The 20,543-nt window shown below is 30.9% G+C and overlaps 1 protein-coding gene across 2 annotated transcripts in view; it reads left to right on the top strand.

Annotated features, from left to right (window-relative positions):
• LOC108915839 (E3 ubiquitin-protein ligase Su(dx)) overlaps positions 1–20,543 on the top strand; it is a 47,807-nt gene that overhangs the window by 7,172 nt on the left and 20,092 nt on the right. For both annotated transcript variants that reach the window (XM_018721983.2, XM_018721984.2), the window contains exons 3-4: positions 5,321–5,908; positions 14,714–14,864. In XM_018721983.2, coding sequence (XP_018577499.1) covers positions 5,321–5,908; positions 14,714–14,864 — 739 coding nt within the window. The remainder of the gene's footprint in view (positions 1–5,320; positions 5,909–14,713; positions 14,865–20,543) is intronic.

The raw sequence follows: 20,543 nt of genomic DNA, 5'->3' as shown, positions 1-20,543 counted from the left end.
CTAAGATTAAAAAACAAATGTGGTGATCTTTGTTCCACGGTTACTAGCCATAAATTATTTAAATCAAATAAAAACCTATCAGTTAAATGTATCTGAGAATAGTAAACCTGAATATTCATTTTAATGAACTATTTTCATATATTCCAGAGCTAATATCTTATTAAGGTAAACATTGACTTTTGTATTTTTTTATGTCTCAGAATTAAGTTTTCTTTATTCAAAATTTGAACATAACAACAGGCCCGGTCTGGCTCTTTCAGGGGCCGTCGGGAAAAATCGAAATCGGGGCCTATTTGGTTTATTATTATTATTAAGGTGCATATCGACTCTCCCAAGAAAAACTATTGTATCTCAAATTTGATTATACTGAGATAATTGCATTTGAATAGTTGAGAAAATAATAATATTCGTTATTTTTTTTATTACAAGAGCTAAATCGTTCTTCTTTAACAAAGTAGTTATTGTTTAGGTCTTAATTAATTATTGATGATCTAAATAAAATCATTTAGGATAAGAAAAAAATGGATTTTGAATGAGTTACTACAGTTTTCGTCGACAAAATTTTGCTACACTAATAAGGTACAGAAATATTAAACATTTTCTATTTTTAGATTAAAAAAAATAATGTAATAATCAATAATGACATAAAACGAAAATTTATTACGATTCAGAGTCAGAGTCATCTTCTTGGTCAATATTACTTTCTTCCTGGTAGTCACTCTTACTAGCAGGCCAAAAGGAGTTGTCAAATCTATGATACATCGGTGGTATCAAATTAGCCTTACACGGACCCAAAAGACTACTTAATTTTTTACCATCAATTGGCAGCAAACCTTTATACAATTTTGGAAATTGATATTCTTCATGTTTGCGTGTGTTTTTTGTTTGTAAGTCTAGTTCTTTATGATTTTCTCCAAAATTATACACAAAAAATACTTTATTGGGAGACTTTGGGTTGCAGTGGATTTCTCCGATTTTGCTGATTTTTACGGCCTCTCCAGTAATATATTTTTTCCAGTTTTGTTTATTTACCATTGGTTTAAAAGTTACAAAATCTTCTTGCGACATTTCTTTTACTTTGTACTGTGGGGCAGTAACTTTGGCCATTTTTATTAGACTAATCCACTGATCAGAAGTGTATATAGCAGAGTGACGTATTTTTGCAACTTCAATCACAGCATGCATGCTGTCATTTTCATTCTGCATGTGGCCAATTTCAAGAAAACGGTGTGTTATTTCCAAATCCAAAGTCATTGATGCATAAGGAAACATCGCAAAAACATAACGATTACAGTTTTGACCACCGTAATTGTTGGAATAAGGAATAACCTTTTGTATGTCATTTTCTTTAACACTTTTTAAAAAGATCTATAAACAACTTCCAATTTCATCCGGTTCTCTTTCAATGTTTGCTCATGCCATATATAGCAATAGCCTTGATTGCTGCCTAAATTATAAATTGTAAAGTTGTATGTTGCGATTTCACTTTTATAATAAAAATCGCAGCTGTTATTAGAGATTTAACATTTTTCGACAATTCTTTATTTTCTTTAAATTATGATTATTATAATCAGTTTTTCTGTTCTCTTCTCGGGATCTGTATTCTTATAGGCACTACACACCGAATCTTTTTTTAGCTTAAAGAAAGCTATATTAATTTTCGAATTCTCTCGTTTTCCTCCCGCCCCACGGCTTATAGATAAAAGAGTTATTAGTTTAAAGGGCTTACAGTTTGGAATATATATTTATTTCTCTCTTTCTTTCCTGTAGGCACATTGTTTAAAGGGGTATAGGGCAAAATAATAAAATTTGTGTTATTTTTTTGACCTGGAAAAATCCCATTTCTACAAAAGATTAAATTTTCATTTTTACATTTTTCTTTTTTCTTTTCAATTTACGGTGGCTATATCTCAAGGATTTATAAAAAATTTTCTTATACTTTTGGCGTCTCGTTAGTCGTTTGGGGGCCTATCTTCCAAAATAAGTCGGGGTTTGCCGACTTTCTGACCGGGCCTGCATAACAGCACATAATATACAGGGTGTAACGGATGCTGATGGCCAAACTTCAGGGGGTTATTATACAAGTAATTTTCAACAAAAAAGTATTATAAGATTTTTTTGGAAAGTTGATAGTTGCTCTTTTATTTAACATTTTTTGATTTCAAAAAATTGTGTGCCTTTTTTCATAAAAACAAAAATATCTCTGTTATTCTTACAGCCACATCAAATTTAGACATACCATCGGAAAGAGCGTTAAATTTACTACAAGACGAGCATATATGAGTGTTTAAAAAATCTTCTATACCAGGTGCTGTAAAAAGTTAAATGTAATAATTGTGAAATGAGCAAAATTAGTGGTATCTCCTTATTGGTGGTAACGCCAAAAATTTGTTAATGAGGACGTGTTTTTTCTTCAGCAAAAACTACTGTATTTAGTAAGCTCTTCAACGATATATCAACTTTTGAGTTTACTATTTTTTTTTGGCAACAATATCAAGGGCAAAGGTAATAAACACCGTAAAAATCGAAAATACACAAACTTTATAGTACTTTATTTTTATTTTAAGACTGCTTTTTTAAATTAAAGTAACAAAATTGTTGAAAAAATTATTTATAACTTAGTAACATATTTACAATGACTTAATAATTTTCGATGTAACCTCCCCCTTGACGGATACATAAAGCGCACCTTCTCCGCACGGAAGCAACTGTGCGACGCACTTCTCCATTTTGCTGTCGAAGTAGCTCCCAACAAGCAAAAATCCTTTGTTCGAGCTGTTCTCGAGTTTCAATTGGTACTTCATATACCAAAGATTTTAATCTACCCCACCAAAAGAAGTCTAACGGAGTTAGATCAGGACTTCGAGGAGGCCACCTAACTGTACCAAAGCGTCCTATCCATCTATCTTCATAATGCTCGTTTAGCCATGCGCGAATCTCCCTGCTGTTATGTGCAGGGCAACCATCCATTTGAAGCCAGGAATTAATCCGAAAATTTAAAGGAACTTCTTCTAATATATTATGCAGTTCGTTCTGAAGAAGATCAAGAAATGCCTCTGCATTTAATGTATTTTCTAGTATAATTGGTCTAAGAACGTAATTTCCAATTATACCCATCCATACGTTAACTTTGAATCTGTATTGATTATTGGAGGGCCTGACAGCATGAGGATTCACAGGTGCCCACGTANATAAGGGTGAAGGTTGTTCCTTCTGAGACTTCTGTGAACTGACGTATGCGAAATTCTCCCAAGTTGTATTGCTGCCCTGCGTGTACTTAATGTGGGAGTTTCTTCAAAAAGCGCTGTTATAATTTGGTCTTGATGACGATTTACTCGATCGGCATTTAGACGATGAGGTCCTGGAACACTGCCTGTTTCTCCCAAAACCCGAAATGTAGTTACAAAAGTTTTTCTGTTTGGAATGCGTCTTTCAGGATAGCGGCGAGAATATTCTGCAACTGCTGCTCTAGAATTTCCATTGCAAACACCATACACAAATAAAATATCTCGATACTCGTTATTTGTGAAAAAACGTGGCATCTTCAATTTAGATACTTAAGTAGGTAATTAACAAGAACACTAAAGTAATTTTATGACTTTGACAGTTGTGTCAATATTGTTTTTCACAGCCGCCTTGGCATTTATCTATCATGAAAGACGCATTCTAAACAAAAACACATTTGTAACAATATTGCGGATTACAGAAGAAAGAGGGAGAGTTAAAAAACAGCTTTTTGAAGAAACTCCCACAAAAACTACACGCATGGAGTAATACGAACAGATTTAAAATAAAAATAATGTATTATAAAGTTTGTGTATTTTCAATTTTTACGGTTTTATTACCTTTGCCCTCGATATTGTTGCCAAAAAAAAATAGCAAACTCAAAAGTTGATATATCGTTGAAGAGCTTACTAAATACAGTAGTTTTTGCTGAAGAAAAAACACGTCCTCATTAACAAATTTTTGGCGTTACCACCAATAAGGAGATACCACTAATTTTGCTCATTTCACAATTATTACATTTAACTTTTTACAGCACCTGGTATAGAAGATTTTTTAAACACTCATATATGCTCGTCTTGTAGTAAATTTAACGCTCTTTCCGATGGTATGTCTAAATTTGATGTGGCTGTAAGAATAACAGATATATTTTTGTTTTTATGAAAAAAGGCACACAATTTTTTGAAATCAAAAAATGTTAAATAAAAGAGCAACTATCAACTTTCCAAAAAAATCTTATAATACTTTTTTGTTGAAAATTACTTGTATAATAACCCCCTGAAGTTTGGCCATCAGCAGCCGTTACACCCTGTATAATTCACTTCTCATTTTTTGGAAAATAATATAATTATACTGTCCAGATGGTGTTGCAAATTTGGTCATGCAAATATTTCACAAAAATTGAAATTTGCACAGGGTGTTACGTAAAAATTGTCCTCTCAACTCTTGCATACTTCGAGATACGAAAAAAGTATGAAAGTTATAGGAATATTTTTATATTTTTAATGCCTATGTTGCAAAGACAATTAAACATTGTGGTACTGGAAGAACATATAGATAGATTTATTTAATTTGAACACCTTGTATGTTTTTACATATTACATTTTACAGTGATATAAAGTATGGTGAGTCTGTCTCTAATAGTAAGGATTAATAATAGATTTGGTTGCTCCAACTCTTTCTAATATTTCCTAATATGTGTAGTACATTCCTTTGTCCATAACTCCTTTATTATTAGAGAAAGACCCATCAAAGTTTATATAGCTGTAATTCTGAAAAAATGCTTTCTTAAAATATGTAAAAACATTCAGGGTATTCTTATTAAAAAGAAAAACACATTTCAAATGTTACAATTTCTTCTATTTAAAAAACATATTACAATTTCTTGTCTAAGATAGGTCTGTAAGATAGGTATTGATATTTTGTACTAATACCTAATATTTTTAAAGGCATTAATGTCAATCTTTTGTTTTTTAAAGTTTGAGAAAACTGGTGAAGTTATAGTTCGCAGAGTTCTTTGTTACATCTGGAATATATGTGTTGTTCCAAAGTTTGAACCTCAATTAATTATTACAGTTTAAAAATTTAATAACAACATATTTAAAATTACAAATTTCTGATCTTACGAAATAAATTTAAATTACTTTGCATGCATTAGGTGCACATAAAAAATTATAAAAATGTCTTATTTGAACATTGTACTGTTATGTTTCAAAATAAATATTTATTAATAATATCCCTTTGGACAATTATCCCTGTATAATATACAGTAGTACTTCTTCAATCTAAATTTTGTGAAATATATTTTTTGTTTTAGTGGAATGTGCTCACTTGAGAAGCAGTGCATTCCTTAAACCAACTCCATATGTAGAAATCACAGTAGACGACCAAAGCCCTCGTAAAACTGAAACTGTAAAAACCACTACTCAACCCAAATGGAATGAAACATTTACACTCTTAGTTACACCGCATTCAAAAATAAATTTCTCTGTCATGGACCATAACAATTTTCGTAAAGATACAATTATAGGAGAGAAAAAAGTGGAACTTTTCCAACTGTTAACCCACTTTAATGGCAAGTGTGATAATTTGGATTTAACTTTAGATTTGATTAATGAAAATAAACAGACCGATTCTCCAGTTAAAGTAGGTGAACTGATGTGTACTTTGAAGGGGTTAACTCTTGATATGTCTAATTACGTGCGTCCAAATGGATCGATGCCTTTAGCACAAAGCAATAGCGATACACCTCATCGTAGTGTCTTGAATGGGATTAGAGCTAAATTGAGAGGTCACGGAACAGAAAATGTTATACCAGCTTCATCTAGAAATAGCTCTGAAAGACAGGCTTTAATTGCAACACCACAAATAGCTTTATCACCAAGTTCTAATAATATTCCTAATGGTAAGTTTAAATTATTAAGATGTTATATTCAGGGCATTTTAGAATTAAGTACATTCCATGAAGGGTAATGAAAGATATAACAATGACATTTTTTTATTAAGTGAGGTAATCTAAAGACAAGAAAAAAATTATTAGTATAAAATATAAATTATATATTTCCCATTTTCCACTTGATCATGGAATTTGAGTTCATATATTTTAATCAAAAGTAGTCATTACCAACAGCCATACCCTAAAACTGTTTTTCAGAATTTTCTTTTTAACAATTTTTTTTTAATGCTGTAGAACTTCGATTATCCGTGTGCAGATTATCTGTGCTCTGATTAGGAATTTGTGGTGACGGGTCATTTTGTGTTTTTGTTCAGTAAAGACTGTATAACATCAGGTGTTGTGGCTAACATTTGTAATCTGCAGAAGTTGCAAATATTCTATTAGCCTATTTTCAGTAAGTCGGCATTTTAAACTTACGTAAAATACGTCGTAAAATAAAGCAAAACAGAAGAAGTTAAATACGAACCAAATGATTGACTGTTTCAAAAGTGTAAAGTATATAAATTATTTTGTGCATGTTTACCTATGTATTGCTCCGTTTGTTACGAAAAAAATATATGTTTTGTTTATCCTTGGTTTTAAATTATCTGCGCCGCGCTCGGTCCCATAGATCACAGATAATCGGGGTTCTACTGTATAAACATTTTTGGGACTTTAAATTGAAAAATGAATTTTGTAAAAAACATTAGAGATATCTTAAAGAAATTTTCATGACTTATTGTATAATATTTTTATTTTAATAAAAAATACAAAAATAAAGATAACTTATTATCATACTTTTTATTAACTTAAATAAATGAAAATATTAAAATATTAATGACTTCTCAGACAGATGATAAAGGTTTTTTTCTTCAGTTATATCCGTCATATGTTTAATATTCCCCTAGAAATTTTAAGTGCCCAGCATTAGTTTAAACAATATAAATTTTTATATCTTAGAGCGACGAGCGGTGTCTGTATACAGCGTGCTGCCGCGCGTAGTTGACTTGGCTTTAACTCCAGTCAGCGGACATTTAAAAAAAAACTTTTATAATTAAACATAATTTTATTAAATTTTAATATTTTTTAAACATTCTGTTTATAATAAATCTATAAAAAAATTATTGCTTTTATTTATGAACAAATACGGCAAATATAAAATGAATAAATAAATGTAAATTACTGTAAGTAACGTGTCATTAAAATTTTCATTTGTTTATTTAAAAGTTAATAAAAAATATGATAAATAAGTAATATTTATTTTTATATTTTTTATTAAAATACATATAAATATTACACAATAAGTCCTAAATATTTTATTAAGATATCTCTAATGGTTTTACACAATAAATTTTTTAATTTTAAGCCCCGAAAATAATTATTGCAAAAAAATTGTTAAAATGAAAATTTTGAAAAACAAGTTTAGGATATGGTTGTTAGTAATGACTTCCTGTTTAAAATATATGATCAAGAGAAAAATTTGACTCAGCATCAGTGTGCCAAATTGAATCTGCCCTTGAAATTATGGTTTTAACAAATATCTCATCTATGAGTTTGGTTTGGTTCTGACAGGAAATGGTTCTAGGGTGATTCAAATCATTCCATTTATAATGTACAATGTATAAAGTCTATCTATGTTTTGCATGATTATTCTTCTAATTTATTTAATGGGATTTTTTAGATAAGTTGTTTAATGAAAATGTGCATTTCAACATTTTCTATCAATTGTCGCCACTTGACAACTGAACGATAGGATTAAAACAAGAACACATATGTACTGAGCCATAGCACTGTAAAAAATAGGGGTACATTAGTAAAAACCTAACAAAGTACAGCTTCACGGCAAATTTTATTTTCTACATGCAATTTGTGAAATAAGGCGAATTTTATTTGTAATTTTAATACGGATGATTTACCTTTAACTTCTTTATACATTTCGTCTTATATATATATTGAAAGGGAAAACATATCAAAAAACTTTTTTGATAAAAATTGTTGAGGAAAAAAAAGGACATGCTAATTTCTATAACTTCACTGCCCTTTGGTCAAATACTTATATTATCATGCCACAAAGATATTTGCTTGTACTTTTCTACTTGCTCTTCAGTTATTCAAGATATGTATATCTTTATAGATAGTTCTGCAAATGTCAAAAAGAAAAAAACTATTTTTGAAATTATTAATTCTTAAAATTAAAATGTTTGCCTTAAATGTTGTAACTTCTAATATAATTGAAAGTGTTAGAAGTTTATACATATTGTATATCGTTGTATTTGGTCCCACTGCTGTTTAATAAAAATTTCAAGTTTTTCTAGAAATATGCTGTTAATTTTTTATATTTAGAAAGTGTAAAATACCTTAGATTTTCATTTTTCTGTAAGCAAGTTACAGACTTATAGTGTACATAGGAGCACTTGCTCAAAATGTATGCTAGATAATAATAGAAGCATCTACTCCTAGTAAAAGGTTAGAGTAAAAGCCAAACCTTCAATTGAAACTCCTCTATTTAGATTGGTTTTAAGGTTCTAAGGCAGTTGTCAATGTTTGAACAATTTTTGGGTTGATTTCGTTGATTTAGACTTCTTGACTTTGAGAGACACTTCACTCATTTCTTCAAAAGAAGGTCTGTAAACTGGCAGTTGCCTTTTGACCAGCATTTATATTTATGTCGTGCTGACTGGTCCATGGCATTCAGGAACAGGGTTTAAAGTCTGTTCTGTGACTTTTCATTCCTTGATTGTTACAGATTACTCGTTTCCAAATTTTTCTCGCCAGAATTGTAAGATTCGATCGACTTACCTGTAAGGAGCATCAACCTCAATTATTTGAGCATCGTAGTTCTTCTATGATTCATGTTGGTAGGTCTCACTTATACATGACGCGCGCACAGGTTTAAAGGAAAAAAGTGTTTCGTAACAGTCCGTTACTACTTATTGATAGCCAGCCAGTTCATTTTGTGACCGAACCAATCGCGCTGTGGGTAAAAAAAAGAGTGGAGGGTGGGCCCCATCATAGAAGAACTACGATGCTCAAATAATTGAGATTGATCTTCCTTACAGGTAAGTCGATCGAATCTTACAATTATTTTTCGCATCTCCGTTCTTCTATGATTCATGTTGGTAGATGTTTAGAGTAAACAATTAGCGCGATTAAGTGCAGTCAAAAAAGTTTCTAAATTATGCGCTATTTTATAGTTTTATGATAAAAGTTTCTCAAGTAAAATAAGAAGTACTTATATTTTATCAAATTATGACAATCAGAAGAATTAGTGGCTTCTTCTCCTTACTGTTTTCATATTTGATCTAAATTGTTTTTTTAAAACAAACCTTTTTTTAGTTTCCCTTTATTATTGACCATATATTACTTATTATGTATCATACATTATATATTACATATTATATATCATACACCATATACCACATTTTATATATCATATAGACTATACTATATATCATATATATAGGTATACACGTACATACATATGTACACATATATTTTGTTATGCCTAAGTCAACATTTTCGTTTCGAAGAACAATGTTGTAATAATGCACAATTCCAGTTCATTTTATAATAAAGAAAATATTAGAAAAATACTGTTTTTTACTATAGAGTTCGACAAAAGATATTTCTGAAATTTCTCAATCAGTTATCATTTTGATTTGAAACTTTTATATTTTCCAAATTGTTTATACTCCATCTGCTTACGCAAAAGTAAGAAGTGAAACGAGTTTAGGTTTTATATCTTTTTACAAATGGTAGCATTTTCAAAAATTATATTTTTCACAAAAGAAGTAGAACCAGGTTAGGATTTCAAGTCACGGAATACTTGCTGTAGGTTTTCGCAATAACCTTAATTTATAGGATACTTTTAGTAATTATTAAGGGCGGAATAAGAGTGTTGCTTTTCAAACAAAGTATAATCATGATTTAAATTCTTTTATGTAAGTACACCAATCCTATATTTACATATGTTTGGTAGCAAGCATGTTGTTTTTTTTTTTTATTTCTATATCGACCAAAAATTTTGGTGTTATCGATGTTTTATTGTGATCTCCAAATGGGAGAAGTAAACTAAAGTAATTCATAAAGAAAAATAAATATATTTACATGTGTATACATTCTTTTTTTTTGTTTATGGAACATTAGAAATCATCGTTCCTTTATCAATTTGGTAATGTGGAGGTACTTGCAGCTTTTTAGATTTTGACTGAGGACTGGCGTAAAGTACAGATTATACACACGAGGATTATACATACATTCTTTGATACTATGAATGCTTAATGGTGATAAATCACAAATGCCTGGGGATAGAATTTTTATCACCTCAGGTCATCAGAAAGATTATAGCCATTAGAATGTACTAACCCTAGCCCTACTAAACTTTGCTACTAACAGCATGTCCAATGCGTCACAAGACCTGAGGGAAGCAGATTGCAGCACCACTTTTTCCTTAATAATGGTGACTGCGCATGCTCAGGTACTCATGTCATACAGAGGGTGCAATATTTAACCCCTTTCTATATAAATATTATTATAGAAAAAAAGGAAGCAATGGGTTTACATTTTCAAGCTAATTTAGATAGAGTACCATTAGGAAATAAAAGAACTGTAGCTATTTGAAACGTTTTGAATTTCGTCTTGATATTTTGTTTCAGAAACATCAGTAACTTAGTATGACCGAAATTTTTACTTTGGACTTTAATTCAAATTCAAGTCAATGTATAGTCCACTGACATAATATATATAAGACACATATAAATGTAGTTATCTATTTCGTGATATTTGATGTATACTTATTATATAAGTGTGATATTAATTGTTGCTTTGATATGTGAAAGCCAAATTTTTCTTTGATTCATAGCCCAAAGAACGTAACTATAAAGTTACAGTATGTTGAATAAACATTCTTAAAGGAAGCCCTTTTTTACAACTTTGTCTCTGAATGGCATTGGTATATGGCCACTAATTGAATACCTCTCCAAGTAAGATGCAGTTGCCAGTTTTGCTATATTCATTTTACTAATTGGTTTAATATGTCCATGACAAATTAGATTAAGACATTAATTTTCAGCCAAAGGGAGCAAATAAATGTCTGAACTTATATTTTAAACTTCCTAAACATCCTTTTGATTTTGTCTGTCGTTGATGTAATTTTTAGATAGGATTATTTCGATATTGCTTGTACTAATATAATTTGTGTATTATGTCTTCAAATGGCATGTAGTTCATCTTAACAGATGCAAACTTTTTGATTTGTTTGGCCACAATAAACAAAATTCCATCCTTGGTAAATTATAGATTTATATGTACAGGCATATACCTAGATATACACTGTAAATAAATCGATCTGAGTGAAATCCATTGGGTGACATCATTGAGCACATTTTCAGTCAATATTGGGCACCTTGACAACTCTACACATTTTTGATAATATTTGAACCGATAGTTTTACTCATAAAATTTTAGTTGTATTTACTCATACTAATAGAGGAAAATTTCACTCAATCGGGTGGACAGAAATTGATACATTATTGAGTGAAATTGAGTGAAAATAGGTCAAATGTTCCTTAGAGTGTATATTTTTTAACTTTTATAAATTTCGTACACTTCTTAGGTTGTAACTCTGGTTAATATTAACATTTTTATTCATACTATCAGGCTACTTTTCTTCTAACCTAATACTTTATTTAAGGTTTTGTTACGTAATTGCTTCCTAATACTTCATTGAAAGTTCCCTTATTATCATTTAATTTTGTCCTCTTCTCAATTGCTATTTTTTCATACACTGTCATAAATGAAAATGTCGCTCTGATGCATCATGTTTGATGATAGTGCCATACCTAGTAATCGATCGTTTTTTTTTTTGCTTATATACACATATGTACATGTATGCACACACTTATATCTATATAGATTATTTTAATCAAATAAAATATATAAGGTGTTATTAGCAAAACTACGTGTATAATTCACATTAAGTTTCATTGTAGAATAGCACCTACTGAGTGACAAAACAATGCACTCATTTTTAAATTTCATATACTCTATTTTCAATAATTTTATTTTATCTACATCAAAGGCTCCTTTTACCAGTAAACTCTTCTACACATCGCTCTTCTTATCCATAATGCTCACAATTTCCGCCCCTCCCCCTTTGTTTTTTGGTATACTCTCTTAATTTTATTACTCGCCTTTTACACTGTTTAATATGACGTAACTATCTCCAGGAACTCGTACTACATACAACATTAATTTGTTGAGCACCTAATTCACTCTCATCTGTAAAAAGTTGTAAATTTCTAATTTTTGTTCGAATTAAAAGGGAGTGGTGAGTATTAGTATATACTAACTCACTATTTGAGTAAGCCCCCGTAAGAGTAAAGAAGGGGTTATCATAACTCCGATCTATCTCAAAAAAAAAAAAAAATTGCATTATATTTGTACATAAGTACAATTATTTTTTAGGAACACAGTACAATCACTGCTTCTGAAAAAATGTAGCTTTAAGCAGATTATTTAAATTTTGCTATGTAAGCAAGGCAAAATTATAATAGGAAGCCTTTAGAACGAAAAATCCACTTTCCGTGTATACCGTGGTATGCAGAGGGTAAAAATAGTAGAATTACGCCAAAATGTCTAAAACAAGTTATGGATGACATGGTTAAAATAACTACTAAATGCTTAGAGATAGATAGACTTTGCATGTAAAAAGAGTGAAACCCACACTTTACATGTTTCATGAAATGCGGACAAAAAGTCAATACGACTAGACCTTATTTAGTCGAATTAAAGCAATCGCATAGTGCCCCAAATTATTCTGAAAACAAATTGTCTGTGGTCAAAACACCAAAAACGGCTAAGCCCTTTTAAGACAGTCAAAACGACCGTATATGCCCCAAATAATTGTCAAACAAAAAAGTTTGCGGGAAAAGTAGTTAAAACAACTACGATATAACTAGCTAGACCTTCCATTCAAGGGAGTGAAAACCACTCTCGACATGTCACATGGAATGAGGGCAAAAAACCAAGCGGCTGCGCCCTGTTAAGACGGTCAAAACAACCGTACTGCCCCAAATATTTGGCAAACAAAAAGTTTACGGGCAAGGTAGTTAAAACAACTATGATATGGCTAGCTAGACTTTCCAATTAAGCTGAGTGAAAACCACTCTCTACATGTCATATGGAATGCGGGCAAAAAAACAAAGCGGCTACACCCTACTAAGATGGTTAAAACAACCGTATATTCTGCAAACAAATTTTCACGTTCAAAATAATTAAAAACAACTACAATATGACCAGCTAGACAATCCACTTAAGGTGGAATTTGCATTTCAATTAGTCTAAAAACTCTGCGTGTACCATAGTATACGAGCTAGTATTATCAAGTCAAGGGTGGCTAACAGAAAAAATTTTAATGAAATACCTTCTCATCTTCTGAAATGGATAATTAATATAATATTTCCCTTATGTGTGATTTATCTCGGATTCATGGAAATTCTTTTCTTTGCATAAATACACTACACAAGGCACAATGATACACAAAACAAATAGGACCTGGCTATCAATAAGTAGTAACGGACTGTTACGAAACACTTTTTTCCTTTAAACCTGTGCGCGCGTCATGTATAAGTGAGACCTACCAACATGAATCATAGAAGAACGGAGATGCGAAAAATAATTATGGTATATTTCTATTAAAAGTATCTGCCATGTGCTGTACAAATGCTGATTTCTCTATATTATTGTCACTTAAACATAGATAAATCAGTGGTTGTGATGCACAGGGTAGATACAGGGCACTTAATGGATCTAAGCAATAACCAGAGAGAACTCCATTTTATTAAGTCCAACTTACTTAAATTTATTTTCATTTTATTCAGCAAGTTTAAAAAGCTAATAAAATAAGATGCCATACATTACAAATTTTTGCTGTTCTCGTGGTGTCTTTTCATTCTTTATAATACAGGCAGTCCTTGAGTTATGTCGTTTTCTATTTGCATCGAACAATATTTTAAAACACGTCCTCAATCTAACGCCAATGGCTTCGAGATACGTCATGGGCTATTTCACTTGTACGGTCATCGGTGTTGCAAGCCTTTGAATATTTACAGAATGCCTTTTTTAAAAAACATGATCCAAATTTTGAAAGAAAATTGTTAATAACAAAATTATTTCTTCCTGTCAGTATTATCGAGAAATGTATGAAAACAAGAAAAAAGAAGTGGAACAAACTGGAATTGACGTTTTTTAAACCAGTGGTTTAGTTTTTATTATGGTTTTTTCTATTTTTTCAATTATGCAATAAGTATGTACCAAATACATGGTTTGTTTTATTAATAAAGTATGATTATTTAATATTGATATGTAGTTTTTATACATTATATCTTCTGATAGAACCTAACTCTTTCACTTTATATAGAAATGGATGAAAAAAAATATATCGACATGTTTCGATTTACGTCACTTATTTTGGAACTTGGTTGTGTTCATTTGAAATGCAACATTGACTTTATGGAAGTAGGTTTTGTTTTGATTTTTATTCATATAAAGCTAAATAAAAGGATTACCCCCTTTTTATTCGTGCTATCCAATTTGTAGGAATAGGTAGATTGAGGTTCCAGAATCATTTCTTGGCGGCAACACTTCATTATCCTACGAATAACCAAATTTTATTTAGGACAATTGATAATAGTAATAAAAATAATTTCTACGAAATGTACTATAACTATTATTAATTTTAAAAATCAAACGAATATGAAAAAATTTTACTTTTAGGCACCATAGGCCCGCCCGCAACGGTTCCAAATGGTAATGTAATTACTTCAGAGTCGGATGAAAATCGAGCAGAATCTGAACCACTTCCTCCTGGTTGGGAAATGAGATTTGACACTTATGGGAGGCGTTATTATGTTGATCACAATACAAGGTAATAATTATTTGATGTTTTTATTTATTAATGAATAGAATAGAAAGATTTTTCAATTTAGTTGCTATCTAGATTATCACATATATACAGAAAAAGTGTTAAGAGATGGAGAAGCTTTGTTTTGTTATGAAAAAATTTCAAATAAAATTGCAAAATAAAATATTAAAATCAGGGTGCTCTCCCTGGGATTTCGAATAGGGTTGCACGCAGTGGCGGCTCGTGAAGGAGGACTCTGGGACTCCGCCCCCCAGATATTTTCAAACTGTAAACTTAAAATAATGTATTAAATCAATAAAAAATCTAAATAGTATGCAATCAATATGTCATATATGTTAGGTTGGTTGCATAAAGTGGATGTACTCCGTGAAAGAGTTATGTCTGACCGCGCGCGCAATCCCCAGTCCATCGCGGACGGTGAAATCGTAGTCCACCGTGAAAGCATATTTTTACATATGATTGGACAAATTGGCACGTGGAGGGGTAGGCGACGATAGGCTCGTGCGCTTTATTTTGGGACTCAATGAGGCAGTATCCCGTATCACTGCAGTGTAGTTATACGTGTTTTGTTTTTGGTTTGGCGCTTTTTAAGACATTATATTTTATAAGTTTAAGTTTAAAATGAGGGTTAGTGAAATAAAAAAACTTGTTATTAGTAATTTAAGTTTAGAGGAAAAAGTCGAATTGAAAAATAACGGACGTCCAACGCCAGTGTTGAATTTAGTTCAGGTACAGAAAGAGTGCAAAAGTAGGCCAGTTTTTAAGGAAATTACTCAAGCTTTACAAATATTAGTGACGATACCAATGACAACAGCAGAACCAGAACGGTGTTTTTCAAAACTAAATCTGATTAAAACTTTTTTGAGAAATACTATGTGTGAAGATCGTCTAAGTGCGTTAGGAATGTTGTCCATTGAGAACTGTATGGTTAAAAATATTCCAGACTTTAACGAAAAGGTGACACAGAAGTTCAGTGCGGACAAAAGCAGGAGAATGGATTTTAATTTAAAAAAAATAGGTGAGTGCATTAAACAATATAAATTGATGTTATTAAAATAGTAAATAATAAATAATTGAGGCAGTGCCTCCTCTGTAAAAATTCCCCCTCGCCCCCCGCACCTCCTCTCATATACGTTCTCTCTTTAAAACACGCCCCCCCTGTGGTTAAACTCACGGGCCGCCACTGGTTGCACGTATATGTGTAAAATATTTTTTTTCATAATCAAGTAATAAATACAATTATGCATTTTTTGCCTTTCACCAGCTGTATGTAGTAAACATCACATAAGCATTTCTGTATTTAAAAATAGCATACTTTGGAATCCTCTGTGAATCATATTCAGAATGAGTGAAAATAGCAAAACGAGTCATTATACAGCTTTTAAGTGTCTTAGTCTTACAATATAGCCCAGTTACTGTAGCTGAAAACATAGTAATACCTCCGAATTTTTTATAACTGCCTCAATTTTTCTCAAAATTTAGAATTAGGCTCATCTTACCCCCCAATTCAAAACTTATATATGCGCTAGGTGTGCTTTTTGTTCTTAAGGGGTGAAAACCACCCCTTATTGGAAAAAAAAGAAAAAATACAAATTTAAGCATTTTATGTAATCAAATCTTTTTTATTTGTGCAGTATGAGTAATTTCATGTGCTATCTAACGTGAAACTTAATGTCTCCCAAATTTTCAACCCAGAAAAACCTTTAAAAACCACCCCTTTGGATGAAAATAATATCAAACATTTTTTTCAACTAGAATTTCTTGATTACAAAATCTTTTTTATCGATTGCAACTTTTCAACCCTTGAAAAATACCCCGTCTTTCGAAAATAAAATGAAAAAATATTATTGAAAGAGTAGACATTTTAAATGTGCATCCGTATTAAATAAACATTTATTCCCTTATTATAATATAGTAGTTATAATATAGTATAGTACTGGTATATATACACATACTAAATACGTATACATACAAAAAAGAACTAAATGCTTCTAAATTCTTGTTTGACCTAAATTTTCCTAAAATTATCACCTATACACGTGTTTATTTTTTTGACGATAACTTTCTTACTTTTTAAGATTTTTAATCGCACAAAGGCTCGTTTTGCAGGGAATTGTAAGGGATACGTGAACTGTTGAGTTGATCTTTTTTAAGGCCTTCATTTTTAAGTTTGAAGTGTTTAAAGGGCTCGAAAAGGGTGGTTCTCTCATTCATATGATAACTTAAAATGGTGATATCTCGATTAATATTAATTTTAGACGAATAAAAAATAAAGGAAAATCTTCAGCAAAAATAAAGCTAAATTTTTTTACTCTTCTACTTTTTTCGTACACCTTTTAATTTTTAAGTTACAGCTTAAAAATCGAATTTTTTTCAAAAATTTGAAAAATTAACATTTTCAAAAATTAAGTTTTTTTTCGTAATCATGCTTTGTAAGTGAGCCAAAGACCCAGAGCATATTCTTAGAACATAAATGAAGAAATCTGTAAATGGATTGCATTTAATTTTAATTCTGTCGCCAAAGGCACTGATTTGTTTATTAATTTTTTCTTAAAAAAAATTAGACTATCATGTTATTTTGATAATAAGTATTTCCGTTAATTTTGATTCTAAAGACTTTTAAAACAGCTCATTTTATAGGTTTTTCAAAGTACTTTAAAAAAGGTGCAAATAGTTTTTTTCCTAATATTTATGGTTTTGGCGTTATTTAACGTTAACTGGTTCCAATATAGTTTTTAGCTAACTTATAATAATGTTTAAAAATCTATAGCTCGGTTTATATTGCAATTAGAGAAAAACAAAATAATGCCATTAGATTTGTTTTTTTATTACTTTTTGTTCATTACAACTTTTTCGTTAAATCCAATGGTTTCAGAGTTATTTACAAAAAACTGTCTGAAAACAAGCACTTTTTCAGTAAAAAAATCAACATTTTCAATGACGTATTACTCGGAAAGTATTGGATTATTAAAAAAATCTTTATATAACATTTGTTACTTAAAATTGATTCCTCTATCGATTCCTGTGGTTATTTTGGGCGTAAAAATTTCCACCCCCAAGAAGGGGTGGGAACCACCTCCAGGGCAAAAGCACACTTCGGCACTATATAAGTTTTATTCCTTGAGGCATTCCCCACATTCAGTCAAAATTTAATGTCAATCAGTTCAGTTATAAAGAATTCGGAGGTAAAAACCTGAGTAACTGGACTAATAATAATTTTAAGTTTCTTTAGAAATGTAAATAAGTAGAATATTATTTAATTTCCTATAAAAATGTTATTTAGTTTTTGCTGTAAGTAAAATTAAAAAAAAAACGAAGATTTTTTAGCAGTGAAACAGTTCAAGTCACGGACTTTATATGGGCAAAGGACAAAAATTTCCCTATTGCATATGGACAATAAAATAACGTGAAATGCAGCTGATATAGATAATTAAAAAGAAAGTAGGTGTACGCGTTAAATGAATGGAAACATTTTAAAATCAAATCGACGCTTTAGTACGAAAACATGCTATCTCAGATTTCGGTTGGAAAACATGCTATCTCAAATTAAGCTTGAAAAACATGCTAACTCAGATCTTTAAGTAAAAACATGCTATCTCAGTTTGACTAGAAATTTAAGTTGGCACATTGAATGATTGAAACCGTGCATTTATAATAAACTTATACATATTTTTCAAAAAGTAAGGAATGTTCAGATACACTGTTTATTTAATTTTTTTTATTCAACATTTTTCAATTAATTTTGTTAAGTTACTGTTATAAACAACAAAATTGTTAATTAAAAAAATAGAATAATATGCAGTATGTTGCAACACGTACATTACTTGACGTTTTTTGCATGTATGAAAAAAATCGAATAATTTTTAGTAATAACAAACATTTTTATATAGCGAGTCCTGTTGTAATGTCTGGAGGAGAGAAAAGTTTTTTATTTGTGGGTTTACGACAAAAAGTCGCTCTTTGTAAAAACTCCTGCTTGTTCCAATACGGTCAAAACTGTTAAAATATTTGTAATTTTTTATACAGGGTGTTCAGTATTTAGAAAAATTTTGTTAGTCGCCAAGATTAAAGTACCATTATTTTTGACAATATCGAAAAATATCTGGGATGTCATTTAGGATCCACAGAGAATTAAAAATTTGAGGTTTCATTAAGTTCTATAATAGAGGAATTTAAAATGACGAATGCTGTGTCAAAGTCACTTCGTGATTAATTAGGTAATATTTTATTTGAGATTACAATAATGCTCACTCTCGAAAAAAGTATTTATTGTTCAGTGCTATGGTTTGGGTGAATAAGCAGGAGTTTTTACAAAGTGACTTTTTGTCGTAAATCCACAAATAAAAACCTTTACCTTTTAAATTTTCCCAGATAGTATGTTTTTCAACCGAAATTTGAGATAGCATGTTTTCCCACCGAAGTCTGAGATAGCATGTTTTCATACTAAAGCGTCGAAATAGCGAGTACAAAAAATTTAAATTAAGAGCTGAAATATGGTGACAATTTTTTTCCAATGTTTAGAAAAATATTTCGTCAATGGAGCGAAAAGAAAGAAATATATTTTTCAATCAAAGCACCCTAATATACAGGGTGTTCTGAAAAACACTGACATAAACTCAGGGCCTGATAGAATTTCAAAAAATATTAAAATTTGTTCCTATGAACCATGGGCGTATCTTTTTCCGTTGTGAAGATTCAGGGCGTTGAAAATAATTTTTTAGAATCTACTTTCCGTGCTATTTTGCACAAAATTCTACCAAATGAACTGAAATTTTGTTATGTGGAGTTTCTGGGAATGCTAAATGCTCTAGAGTTATTAATTTTTGGCTATATCATACAGGGTGTTCAGAGCAGTACTCTGCGGGAACATTTTAGGCCCTAACTTTTTTGAGGTTAATCTTTTTGCCCCTTTTGTCATTTGCTGATGTGGCAAATTTTATTCTAAACAAAAAAGGTGCTCTTGTAAGAAGTGCTAAAATTTGCCAGTTTTCGAGAAAAACCAGGTATAGTGCGCCAAAGTCAAACAAAATTCGGGACGACCGAGAACTACAAGGACTGCTGAAAAAGAGGAAAATATATTAGATATGGTTCTCAGGAGCCCTCAGTGAGTATCAGGAAATTATCACACAGAGCAAATATGTCCTTGGGTGGTACTTGGGAAATTTTAAAAGAGCATCCCATATCATTACACAAAAGTGCAAGTGTTATTACCAAATGATTACGAGCTCCGAACAGATTTTTGTCAATTGCTGGAAGAAAGACAAAATGAAAATCTGAATTTTCTACGATTTATTCTTTTTACGGACGAAGCGACTCACTCGAACAGGAGTGTTTAATACTCATAATGAGCATCTGTGGGCTGAAGAAAATCCTAGGGCCAAAAAAGAGTCCCATTTTCAACATTCATTTAAAGTAAATGTTTGGGTTGCCATGATGGGGAATCAGTTAATAGGATACCACATTTTGGATGGTAATTTAAATAGCACCAAGTATTTAGATTTTTTATTATTCTGTTTGAAATTATTGAAAATTGTATTCCACTATTAGCAAGAAATAATTATTATTTCATGCATGATGGCGCTCCACCACATTTAACTTGTGTATGCAGAGAGTGGCTTCATAACAATTTTCCTGAGCGGGGGATTGGTCGAGGTGCAGAAGCTCTAATTCACTGGCCTTCAA

This window comes from Anoplophora glabripennis, unplaced genomic scaffold (assembly GCF_000390285.2).
Source record: "Anoplophora glabripennis isolate ALB-LARVAE unplaced genomic scaffold, Agla_2.0 scaffold1458, whole genome shotgun sequence".
Lineage (NCBI taxonomy): Eukaryota > Metazoa > Arthropoda > Insecta > Coleoptera > Cerambycidae > Anoplophora > Anoplophora glabripennis.
This window is presented reverse-complemented; position numbering and strand designations above follow the sequence as displayed.